The sequence below is a fragment of the Oryzias latipes genome, chromosome 5 (genome assembly GCF_002234675.1).
Source record: "Oryzias latipes chromosome 5, ASM223467v1".
Lineage (NCBI taxonomy): Eukaryota > Metazoa > Chordata > Actinopteri > Beloniformes > Adrianichthyidae > Oryzias > Oryzias latipes.
Window position 1 is genome coordinate 27,418,953 of NC_019863.2, and position 12,124 is coordinate 27,431,076.

General features: G+C 37.9%; 2 protein-coding genes across 3 annotated transcripts in view; one reads left to right on the plus strand and one right to left on the minus strand.

Moving 5' to 3' along the window:
- Window positions 1-2,570: 2,570 nt before the first annotated feature.
- Window positions 2,571-6,015, plus strand: LOC101164304 (protein lifeguard 2-like). The gene is made up of 12 exons (XM_011475472.3): window positions 2,571-2,738; window positions 3,335-3,380; window positions 3,488-3,555; window positions 4,062-4,126; window positions 4,205-4,258; window positions 4,333-4,383; window positions 4,470-4,509; window positions 4,584-4,621; window positions 4,699-4,786; window positions 4,860-4,955; window positions 5,165-5,218; window positions 5,300-6,015. Exons 1-12 carry the CDS (start codon window positions 2,724-2,726, stop codon window positions 5,447-5,449), a joined length of 765 nt encoding a protein of 254 aa, XP_011473774.2. The 5' UTR covers window positions 2,571-2,723; the 3' UTR covers window positions 5,450-6,015.
- Window positions 6,016-6,776: 761 nt separating this feature from the next.
- The window catches only part of LOC101164552 (RNA-binding motif, single-stranded-interacting protein 2), a 52,224-nt gene continuing 46,876 nt past the window's right edge, over window positions 6,777-12,124 (minus strand). For both annotated transcript variants that reach the window (XM_023955209.1, XM_023955208.1), the window contains exons 13-14: window positions 11,390-11,477; window positions 6,777-10,245 (exon numbers count right to left, since the gene is read on the minus strand). In XM_023955209.1, the coding sequence (XP_023810977.1) occupies window positions 11,397-11,477 (81 nt within the window). In that variant the 3' untranslated portion in view covers window positions 6,777-10,245; window positions 11,390-11,396. The remainder of the gene's footprint in view (window positions 10,246-11,389; window positions 11,478-12,124) is intronic.

A 12,124-nucleotide genomic window follows, 5' to 3' on the forward strand; every position in this document is an offset into this window, starting at 1 on the left:
GTTCAGTAATCATATATCCAAATGTGTTGTTGAAAGATTGGGCTGGGTATTAAATAGAGGCTAATTCAGATGCAAATGTTTTTAGGCCATTTGGATTGGTTCAGAGAAAGCAAAAGGAGAAGCCAGTCCTGCTGATGTCAGTCCAGTCTGCTGTAACCCTTGTGCTATCCTAGGCACTTTAACATTGGGAGTTGGGTCATCTAGACCCACTAGACAGTGCACTGAACCCTTTTTCCTCAATGATTTGTGAACCTCACTGGTGTCCATGGATTACATGAAATCTTTCCACCTTTATCCACCTTTATCATGGTAGGGAGAACACGTCAATGTAAGCGTGGGCTCATCTGAGATAGCACAAGGGTTAAAAAGCCTTGGAAACTCGTTGCTGCTGAAATGTTTTGGAGCAGTTTCTAAAAACATCATCTCTCCCCTTTAAGAAATTGGCCGACAGGTTAATTGCTGAACTGCTATTTTGAGAAACCTGTTTACATTTCCAATCTCCACAGAGCTGCCCTTTTCTTTCAAATACACTGTTAAAACAGCTTGAAAAATCAAAAACTACCTGGAAAACTTTACAGGACGTAATTGTCTGGCCTCAGTAAGTTTCTGAAAACTTTTGGACACGCAGTCTAATGAAATAATCTACTATTTAGTTCATCTTTTTTACCTGTGTCCCACATTGTGTGCCACTATAATTTCTGTTAAACAGGAGTGTCCCTTTGCCCCCTATTGGCCAAGACAGAAAATGCAGGTACGCATTTTGGCCTATATTGGGGTGTCCAAACTTTTGGCAAAGAGGGCCAGGTTGGTGAGATGAAAATGTGTGAAAATCTGCATTCTTTGAATTCTACAATAACATTAACTGCTTTTTTTTCATCTCTTTACTTTAAACAGAAATAAATCAAAAAACATTTTTACCAAAGTTAGTGTGAATTTCTGATTTAAAGGTTGTAGCCACAGGTTCACAAAGGCTTTTAACGTAAATCAGCCAATTACAATCAAGAAATCGTACATATAGCTTTTAAAAAGTGCTGAGGGCCACATACCTATACTGATTTCAAGATAAAGGTCTGCCAGGCAGTAGAAATTTGAACGTGGGCCACAAACAAAGATCTAAAGAAAATAAGTTTCCCATGGGTGAAAATATAAATTGCTCTGTGCCGAACAATAAATGGAACTGTTTAGTGGATGCAAATCTGAAGGTGTAAACAGTTGATAGATGGGGTTTTAAAATGTTGCTTAAAACTGCAGATTTTCACTAACTGCTGCAGTTGAACAGTTTGGATCACTGCTAAATTAATGAAGAAAGTGTGTAGGACTTTGCTGTAGTTTATTGTTTCATGTAAGAATAAGGTTAACGTGAATTTTGAAAATTAAAACTTAAATCATAAATGCATAAAAGTACAACATATTGTTTCTGCCTTCAGGAGTTCATCTCATCCACTGGAGACGATGAAAGTTCCTGAGAGGTGTCTAACCCTTGTGCTATCCTATGGGGTCAAGACCATTGACGTGTTATTCCTTCCATGACAAAGGTGGATAAGTGCATTGGACAGCACAAGGGCTGATGAGGTTTGCTGCCTCATTGTTTTGTCTATGTCGCCATCTAGTGGTCAATAGAAGAGTTGACTTTGAAAGTTATTTTTTTATCTCCAAAAAGGAAATTTGCTTCTAAATATTGAAGTATTAACATTTGTTAATCATGTTAATTGTTTATTTAACTATCAACATAGGACTTGACCGTTGCAAAAGTGTTCAGCCTACCAGATTATTAAGGATCCAGTTTCCACAAATTCTTCTACTTAGTTTTAACCCTAATTTAGTGGTCAGTAAAGCAGTGATTAGTCTGTCAAAGACAATTATAAGCAGATCAAAGGTAAGTTCTGGTAAATCTTCAAGTGAGTATGATAATTATCTTAACTGGCTTTCAGTCTTAGGTGTCAGTTATTTAAGGTGACTCTTACATAAAAGAGTGATGCTATTGTTTACCTGCATGCCTTGTTTACCTGTTTTTGTTCTACAAAAAATGTTTTTTTTCTCATTAAACAGGAAAAATGCAAAATTTGTATTTGCAAGGTATCAGCATTAAACTCAAAATCCCTTGTACCGGACTGCCAACATAAGTAAAACACACAAATAAATAGCTAAAAGTATGATGTTTATATGGATTGTTATTATTTTTTTATTTTAAAAAATGTTATCGTACAAACAATTCCCTTTCTAATTAAAAAGCCCATAATTTCTGTTTTGCCAACAGTGGACTTAAGTTGTTAGGTAATGCATATGTAATTCAGCAATGTAAGTCCCATCAGTTGATCTGCAGAGCAGCAGAATGATTAAGTGTCCTGAAACTGTGAGGAAGCTCTGCAGAATAGGGATGTGGGTGGTGGGAGCCCCCGTTTCACGACGGCAGTGGTATAGTCCAACATCATCTCAGTGTTCTGCGGCTCGCTGGACGTTGCCAGAGCGACCTCATTAGTCCAATCTCAGGGGTGTTGTGGGATCAGGGTTAGAAAGAGATTAACCAAGTGGAGGCCTATAAAGCTCCAGTGTAATCCGCACACAAAATCAGAGCAACCAACTCCTCCACAAACAACCGGCACCAAAACACTGAGCACAGGCGCTGAGGAGCCCGCAGGTTTGGTGGATTTAACAGCAGTTTGGCAGCAGAAGGAAGGAAGGCCTCCTTCACATCTGCAACACAGGAGCAAGAAGGGACCACCATGAAAAAGGGAAAGGTATGCTTTTCATTTTCAGCCGTGTTAGTTCCACTGGAAAGAGCAAATCCTTGCTCTGTGTGAAAACAAACACACATCCTGTTTAAATTATTAACTTTGATCTAAAATACTGGTTATTTAAAGAGGTACACCTGAATCATCTAATCCAGAATTCAACTTTAGTCATGTTAGAGGTGACAGCTGCTGATGGAAGAAGTTAAAATGGAGAATTATGTCAATATTTGAGCACATTATTTTCAGTTAATGAAGGGGATAAAACATTGCAAATGCCTTTAACCAATCTACCACCCACTGTGAACTCAATTAAAACAAAAAGTTGACTTTCTCATTGGTAAGGGAACCTAAAAATAAAGTAAAACCTTTTAAAATTCATAATCTGTGTCTGGAGAGGAAAAATATTGAACGTTTTGCCTCAAATCAATGAGACTTTCTTGCATTTTTCAAAGTAGAATTTAGTTGAACTCTTCCTAAAACCAGTGCAGTTAGACAAAATCAACATTTTATTATCTTTAAAGGGATTTTAACTCTAATTTTCCGGCAAACAAAAATGTGACTTTGTTGTGATTGTATGTCCAAATGTCCTTCTGTCTCGGCAGGTAGGCGACGACATCGAACCTCCGAGCTATCAGGAGGCAACAGCAGGTAAAGAAAACCATTTTTAAGTTTAAAGATCAAGTCTGAAACTATCATTGTAATGCTCACAGACATAGAGCAGGCTTTAAGGAGGATTGACTTGCTCATATTTGCAGGTTATGGCGAAATGGAGGCCCAGTTCGCCTGGGACGACAAGACCATCAGGAGGACTTTCATCAGAAAGGTACAAAACGCAGATGAAAGAGGGTGTAGAGCAGGGGGGGGTCAAACTCATTTTCACCGAGGGCCACATCAGGATAGTGGTTGTCCTCAAAGGGCCAGATAAAACTTATACATGTAACTAAATGTAATGAAAAATAAATGTAACTACTCCTTAATGTTAAATATTTTATTGTAACTTCTTAAATTGACCATTGCTGTTGCATAGAAAACATGTGTTTGCTTGTTACTGTAGCATAAATCCTTTTAAATTGATTCTGTCAGGTTAGGTTATATGGACAGTGTTTAAGTCCTAATGTATAGTTGCCCAATCAGATATTTCAAGTCCAATTCCCCCTAGATATGAATAAATACACACCTATTTTTATTTTAAGAAATTAAAAACTTTAATGCTCTCGCGGGCCACATAAAATGACATGGCGGGCCACATTTGGCCCCCGGGCCTTGAGTTTGACACATGTGGTGTAGAGGAACACGGTTATCTGAGACTCACCTCCTGTCCTCCTGCAGGTGTATGCCATCCTCATGCTCCAGCTGTCCGTCACAGTCGGGATCGTTAGTCTCTTCACATTTTGGTAACAGCATCATTCTCTGTGTCCTCCACTTGTAATAAAACTCCATAATTAACGGGATCTTGTTTCTGTCGGTTTCAGTGCCCCCGTGAGGTTTTACATTCAAACTCATCCAAACTTGTACATGATGTCCTAGTAAGTAAAACCATCTCACCTTGTTTTGTCATCTCAACGTTTCACCTGTTAACTTTATCTTTGTTATGTTTTAGCGTGATGTTTCTTGTCACCTACATCATGCTCTCCTGCTGCGGAGACCTCAGGTAAAATCCGTTTCTAAACTGCGCAGCAAAGACGTTCAAGTCTTGATGATGATTATGACAAATGCACTCATGTTTTTGCTGAACAGGAGGAAATTTCCCTGGAATGCCCTTTTGCTGCTTCTCTTTGTGAGTATTCCGCAAAAGAAAACATTTTCAAAAGTCTCTTTCTCATTCGTCTAACGGTGCTCGATGCCTCACAGACTCTAAGCATGGCCTTCATGATGGGGTTCGTGTCCAGGTGAGAAGCAAAAGCATTAATTGTGATTATACCTGTTTTAAAACTCCATTAAATGTCTATGATTGTGCCCTCTGCAGCTTTTACAACACCAAGTCGGTGATCCTATGTCTGGGAATCACAACTCTGGTTTGTCTCTCCGTCACCATCTTCAGCTTCCAGAGCAAAGTGAGCAGACTTTCCTAACATTTCTCTGAAAAGCTCCTCATCTACAAACTCAAGTCTCCTGTTCCTCCTCCAGATTGATGTCACGTCCTACCAGGGAGTCCTTTTCTCTATGTGCATGGCTATGCTTCTGTGCGCCATCACCATCTCCATAGTCGTCCCTTTTGGATATGTGAGTTTCACTTCTTCTAGAAGGAGACCAAAATAGGTATCTGGAATGAAGACCTAATCAGCAGCTGCAGCTTATTGCCTCAGGTGCTGCTCAGACATGCATCAGTGAGAGGATTAGCCCTGCAGATTATCTTGCAGTATTCTTTCTCCCCTAAAATAGCCGACCGTTTTCCAACAGGGTTTTGTAATACGTTTCACCTTCTTCCACAGGTTCCCTGGTTACATGCCATCTATGCTGTGATAGGAGCCATCCTCTTCACTCTAGTAAGATGTTTTTAGCATTTCCTGGAGATTTATCCTCATTTCAACTTTTCCAACTCATTTGCTCTCCTTTTTTCCCTGCAGTTCTTGGCGTTTGACACCCAGCTGCTTTTAGGGAACAAACGATACAGCATAAGCCCAGAGGAGTACATCTTTGCCACCCTCAGCCTCTACCTGGACGTCATCTACCTTTTCAGCTTCATGCTTCAGCTCCTGGGAGGAGGTCGCGAGTGACTCCTCCTCCAGTGTTGGGACTCCTCTAACAATCTAAACTCCTGAGAATAAAAGCAGGACAGTTTGACCAAAGTGCTCCAACGTTACTGTAAATATATAAACCCCACACAACTCACTTCTGCCTCGCGTTCAACATCTGTACTGGTTAGATGTTTGTGATTCAACCCTTCAGTCTATAGAAGAGATCGTTTTAAAATGAAATTTAAACTTTTAAACTCAGCAGGATTGAGTTTCTTTATCCTTACAGAGGATAAACAGTCCCTTTTGTACAATTTTATAAAAAAAGGACAATTTTAGATGATGTTTGCAGGGTTCTGCAGAACCGTTCTTTCTTGATGTTAGACGTTTTTTGGGAAATACTGCTCAACGCGGTCCATTTAAGTCACTAGAGACTTGTTTAATTATTATCGTGAATCGATTGTGGCCTTTCAGATGAGATAGAAAATCACCTCAGAGAAACAAGATGAGAGTTAAAAAAAGGCTTCTGTGTAGAGATGTGAACTGTAATGCTTCTTTTTTGTAAGTATGAATACTGTTCAACAATAAAGATGTAATTCAAAGACTGATACAAGCTGTCTTTCATATCAAATACACAAAATAAGTTTTAATAACAAAAAAGGAAAGAAATGAATTATTTGAAGACCCACTCCGATCATATTTTGATCCATTTTTAGGCAATCCCAGCAGAATTTGTAGTTACAACTATGCTGTTTTTTAGCAAAAATAAAAATACGTGTTGTTTCTATGACACAGTTTCTGCAGAGAGCCAGTAGATCATTAGAAATTTGCCTCTGAGTTGAAGGCAGGACCAATGGCATGGAGCAACCCCATCCCCTCTTCCCTTCTCCATTGCTGAGAGATCTCTGTTTAAGCGAAGCAGGGAGCTTATGGCCCACCCAGCGTATTTTCTGCGTAACAATTACAAACTTTATTAAAAGGCATTTTTAACTCTGCTCCTGATTAACAACGGTTTGCATTAAAAAATACTCTGAAAAGCAATGTTCCCAATATTTTTCCTCCATTATCAGAAAAGAGCCACTAGAACATGTTAAAAACACCAGACACAAGACACATCCGAGTGGGTCTTGAAAGCATCTTAAATCTGTACCCACAGAGCAGCACTGACTGAAAATTAGGGGACAAAACAAAACAAAATTAACTTTTATTTAAACCTAGAAAAACATTAAGCTGGAGATCTCTGGTTTAGAAAATATAGGAGAGAGATAAATGTTTGAAAAACAACATTTTAATTTTAAAATGTACATTAATATTTGAATAAAAAGACGAAAGAATCAAAATAAATGCAAAAATTTAAAACACAGTACACTTGTAATAGAACAAGACTTTTATTTAAAAAAAAGAAACATGTTCAAATTCAAAGAGAAAATCCAAGAAAGATTATCGCAATCAATAAAAAACACAAGTTAAAGACATTTTAGCAACTCTGGCACAGGAAGACAAAAGTTGCCAAGTGGCATTTACAAAAAGAAAAAAAATAATAAACAAATATTAAAACCTTTTTCCTTTAACAAAACTGTACAAAATTGAGTTCTTGTATAAATAAGATAAATGTTCACAAGCAGGGAGTCAGTTGAGTTCAACAGATTTTCAAAATGTTCAAATGCAGCCTTGCAGGCGTGCAGCCTTTAAAAAAAAGACTGCACACCTGTTTCTATGGTAGCTTAGAGTGGACAAAATACAAACTTTGGTGTTCAAATGTGCTCGACCACATTTGAAGTGATGGGTTGCAGGTTTTAGCTTCAGGTGTTAGAGGTCAGCACATCTGAATGAAGATAAACAGGAAATGATCCTTTTAAGTGAGAAAGATGGCAGCATTTGAACACAAAATAAGCAAACATTTTGAAAATCCTGGTTGAAAAACATCCAACACCCTGTTTGGAAATCCTGTTTTAGCAGCAAAATCATTTGAAACTATGAAACAAGGCATCAAATTGCTAAAGATGGACGCAAAAGGAGCAATTTTTTAAATTTATAAAGTGTGATATTAGTAAGTGCAAGAATCTTTCTTTGAAATTTCAAACATTGTGCACGACAGTATTTACAGAGAACGCTCTAGTTGAGTATTTTTCAACTTAAATGTAACTAAAACCCTGTCAAAGTTTGTGTGGAAGCATTGCGGTTCCCTGTAACAGTATCTCTGCCGTCTAAAGAATAAATAAATAAACACTGTACTGTAACACATTGTTGTTTCATAGTTTCAAACTCTTTTTTGTATTACAAGTAATGGCTATTACATGGAATTTCACTCCTCTGGACATTTCCTTCATGGTGCACTGAATCTAAAAAGTTGACAGCCACTGTGTTTTCTGGACAGGTCATAAATCATACAATAAAAAATAAAACATAAAACACACAACAAACAGAAAGTGTGATGAAAAAGGGGGAAAAAGTGTTCTATTTACAAAGTTTCGTCTCATGTCTGACAACTCTCAGGTTTGACACAACACCCTGACAAAAGCTGCACTTACTGTTCCTAAAGGTCTGCAAGCTGCACTCCAATGTACACTGCTGGGGACTTCAACAAAAAAAAACTAGCTTCCAGAAGGTTTTATTTCAATCTACTAAAGAAGCCCATTTAAAGCCTCTAAAACGACTGGAAAATCATCAAAACTGCCACGACAGACTGGAATATGTGCATCTTTACACTATTACTGCCTTATTATAATCTGCACCTTGAAAAGGGGTTTTACTCATCTGAAATGTGTGGCTCCGATGTCTTTGGTTGCATAAAAAACTCGAAAACACAGCAAAAAGTGAAAAAAGCCAGAAACCGCTCCGCTTCACGCTGGATTCAGAGGCCCCACAGCAAGAAAGAGACTTCCTAAGAGCTCGGCAACGATCCTGACCTTCACAACGAAACGGCGTGATGACATTTAAACAAACAGGCTGAGTGTATTCGAGCAAAGTCACCCTGTGAGAAATCAGGCAGTTCATCCGGAGAAGAGAAGTTAAGGCTGCGCTAAAAATCCTTTTTCCACGGGATTCAGGATTGATCCCGAATCCCTTCAGACGTCTCTAAAGGCAGAATCTTCTTTAATGGCACTTCTATGGTCTAGTGAGCAGTGCTCTGTTTAAAAAAGTCTGATATCTACATATCTACAGTTTCTGTGTGATTCTATTTCAGCATCTCTGGATAAATTGGATGACATGATCTTCCCTCGATTTGCTGACTGTTTGTGTTCCGAGAACAAGGCAGCGGTTCTTTGAATCCTCCGACTCGGAAAGGTTCTCCACAAACGTGCGGACGAGTGTCGGTAGAGACGGACGACACGAGGCTCGGAACGGAAAACGGGAGGCGAAAGAAAAACAGGCTAAAGTCTCAACCACCATTCCATTCCAACAGAAAACAAATCTGAAAAAAACTAAACTCTACAGCTAAATTCTACGATTAATTCATCAAAAATAAGCTCAAAGATTTCTTTCAAGTGACAGAATAAAAAGAGAAAAACAGGACATTAAACTCGACACACGAAAAAGTCACAGACGGAGACTCCAACTCAGGTGACAGCAGCATCGAAAACAAGACTCAAAGCTCCCTTTCCTATCACGGCATTTTTCTCAGGGACTTTTAAAGTCTTCCGTTTCATTTCCCTCAAAGCTTTCCACTAAACTTAGATTGAATTCAGTAACTGCATTCTTCTTTGCACACAGTAATGCTCGCTCCATCCCTTCCACATGGGACAAATTCAGTGATACTTGATGGTTTGCCACAACAAAACCGCTTAAAACCACTTCTCACAGACAGGGACGTAAGGCCGGTTTACATTCTAAAAATAAAGACAAAAAAACGAGCATTTCATTTTTGGAGGCCATTTTTTCCCCCCAACTTTTGTTTTCTCTTTTTTGGATGGTAAACACAAGACTGAAAGCCACACGTTTATCAAAAAGCTGCTCATTTCTGACTGGGGATTTCATTTAAATAACTTCTGTTCTATAAACGTTTGCTTCAATGGTTCAAAACTCCACAAAATAGAACTCTAATTCTAATATAAATATAAATAATTGATTGTCTTTTGTTTTCTTCTGAAAGAATGAATTTAAGGAGAAGCAAAGTTCCCTCCACTAAACTATAAACAAAGTTCTTGTGGTCTGAAGTCTCTGCAGCAGATCCAGGAAGAAGTAGCTTTAAACGGTTTACCACCCACAGTCAGAAAGCCCCGCCCATCAGACCAGCCAACGTAAAGGTTTGAAATCTGTACAAAATGTTGCTGCTGCAAGTAGAATGTCAAACAACAGACACCAGAAACATAAAAAAAAAGAAAAAGTTTGCATATTTTACAAAAAAATAAAAAGACACATTGTGTTTCAACTCTTGAATCACTCTGAAACATCCAGAATGCTTTGTTAAAAGTAAGAATTTGTTATATTACGCACACAAAAATAATGCTCTGTGTCTTTTCCTTATCCTTCCCCCATTTTGTTTACATCTCTTTTTATCTTTTTACATCTTTTTTGTTCCGTTCTTTTTTTCAGTTATCAAAATAGAGCGAAGAAGATTTCCACCTTTGGTTGATCAGTTCTTGAGGATCAGAGCAGAATAGTCCGATGATGTTTAAGTGATGTCCTTTTTCTTAAACGGAAAAAAAAAAGAAAAACAAACAAACACACACACACACACACAAACAAACACACTCACAAGCATACATGTGTTCCTTTTGTTACCCATCTTCAAGTTTGGGTGTTTGGTGATGATTTGGAGCACAGATGTCTTCCAGCTGAATCCTTCTGGTTGGATTTATGAAGAGTCCTGGGCTTCATGCTGCTGGACGCCGTTTCTGTTTGTCACAAGTTAATGTAGAAAACGTTACATAAGAGGTGACAGCGTTATGTTTACCAGGTGATGAGAAGAAACTTTATTACTCTCAGAAAATTCAAAAAGAATTATAGAAATAGAAAATTATGGTTGGAATTGCAGAGATAGTTTTAATACAAAATGTTTCATTACTTTGAGGTTGGTAGAATTCAGCAAAAAAAATTAACCTTTATTTCACTTTTTAAAGTTAAAATAAATACTTTTTGAATCACCAAAAGTCAGAGAAAGCTTTTGACATAAAGGATAGGTGATGAAAAAAGTAACTGTTCAAAGAATATATTAGTTTTGAAAAATAGAAAAAAAAAATTTTTTTAGATTAAAGCCAAAATTCTACAGAAAAAAAAGTAATATTTTAAGGTTAAAGTTAAACAAATAATTAAAAAAAATCATTTTACTGGTGGTCCTAAACCTCTTCAGTAAAACGTACTTTCACACTCATTGGCCACTTTATCAGGCACACCTGTTCAACTGCTCGTACTCAGCCAATCACACGGCAGCAACTCAATGCATGTCGGCATGTAGGTGATCTGCTGCAGTTCAAACTGAGCATCAGAATGAGGCAAAAAGGGGATTTAAGTGACTTTGAACGTTGCATGCTTGTTGGTGCCAGACGGGCTGGTATTTGTAGTATTTGCTGATCTACTGGGATTTTCACCCACAACCTGCTCCAGGGTTACCACTCTCTGAGGAATGTTTCCAGTACTTTGTTGAATCTTTACCACCAAGGCTTAAGGAAGTTCTGAAGGAAAGAGGAGGCACTTGCAAGGTAGCCGGTGAGTGTAAAATGTCTGTTTTGGGTTTCAATAAATGAATGGTCCTGTTCCAAAAGCGATCCAACAAAGTCATTCCTAGAAGCATTCCCAGCTCTTTAACCCCAGGATTAAACTCTTGAATGAATGCTAATAAAGTTATGTCATTCAATCATTAGACAAAAGTCCTTTTTATGGCCATTTTCTGCTTCAGGAGAAAAACGATGTTGGAGATGAAAAGAGCCACGAGAACATAAACAAACCTCACATTTAGCTGAGACAGCCTTTCAGCTGCGTCATGAGTGTTTTATCAATCACATGAACAGACATTGCTGGTTTAGATTTTTGTCAACTTACCTTAGCTTCACTTGGTGTGTTGGTATGAGTAGTTTGTGTGTTCTGTGGGAGTCTCCATGGCAACCTGCTGCTGTTGGGCACCATTTTCCTGAGATCAGACAGCAACAAGTTAGTTAGCTGTGCTGCTGAACACACTTCAGGATTATAACGTTCATAAAAGTGGTTTTCTTTTTTTGGAGCTCTTTTTCTGCTTTAACAATAAAAAAACAATATTTTATATTTAACTATTTTCCTTTTAAAAAAAGACAAATCTGGATGACTTCAAACCTCATAAATTTGGTGACTATTTCTGCCATGACGCAAATTTTGAGCCTGGTACATGCATCTTTTTTCCTCTTAGACCAACTTTAAATACAATAAAACTAACAACATTTAACTAATTTATAATGTTTCTTCCAGGTGAATTTTTTTCCAACCCAAGGTTTCTTCTTTTTGATTTTAATGGCAGTTACGGGGGCAGAGTTCTGACAGTATCCCAATCCTGTAATTGCAGTGAGATGAAGCATTTGTCGTTTGACCTCTGAACGCTCAAAAGCATTTCCTTTTGGTGTTTAACGTAGCAGGGATGAAAAGATTTGAAAACCAATCCTGTCTCAAATGTTTTGAATAATACTGTACATGTTGCTGAAATAGAAATAAAGCTTTTTAGTTTTTGCTTTCTATTAGCAAAGCAGAAAAACACCAAATATAACGAAGTAAAGTCATTTAAAAGATTCTGCATGTTTATGATTAGTC

What these genes read in the sequence shown, in the direction of transcription:
- LOC101164304 (XM_011475472.3), top strand. An exon ending in CCCTTTTGCTGCTTCTCTTT is followed by an intron (nt 4,510 to 4,583) that starts GTGAGTATTCCG and finishes GATGCCTCACAG; the next exon opens with ACTCTAAGCATGGCCTTCAT. An exon ending in TAGTCGTCCCTTTTGGATAT is followed by an intron (nt 4,956 to 5,164) that starts GTGAGTTTCACT and finishes CTTCTTCCACAG; the next exon opens with GTTCCCTGGTTACATGCCAT.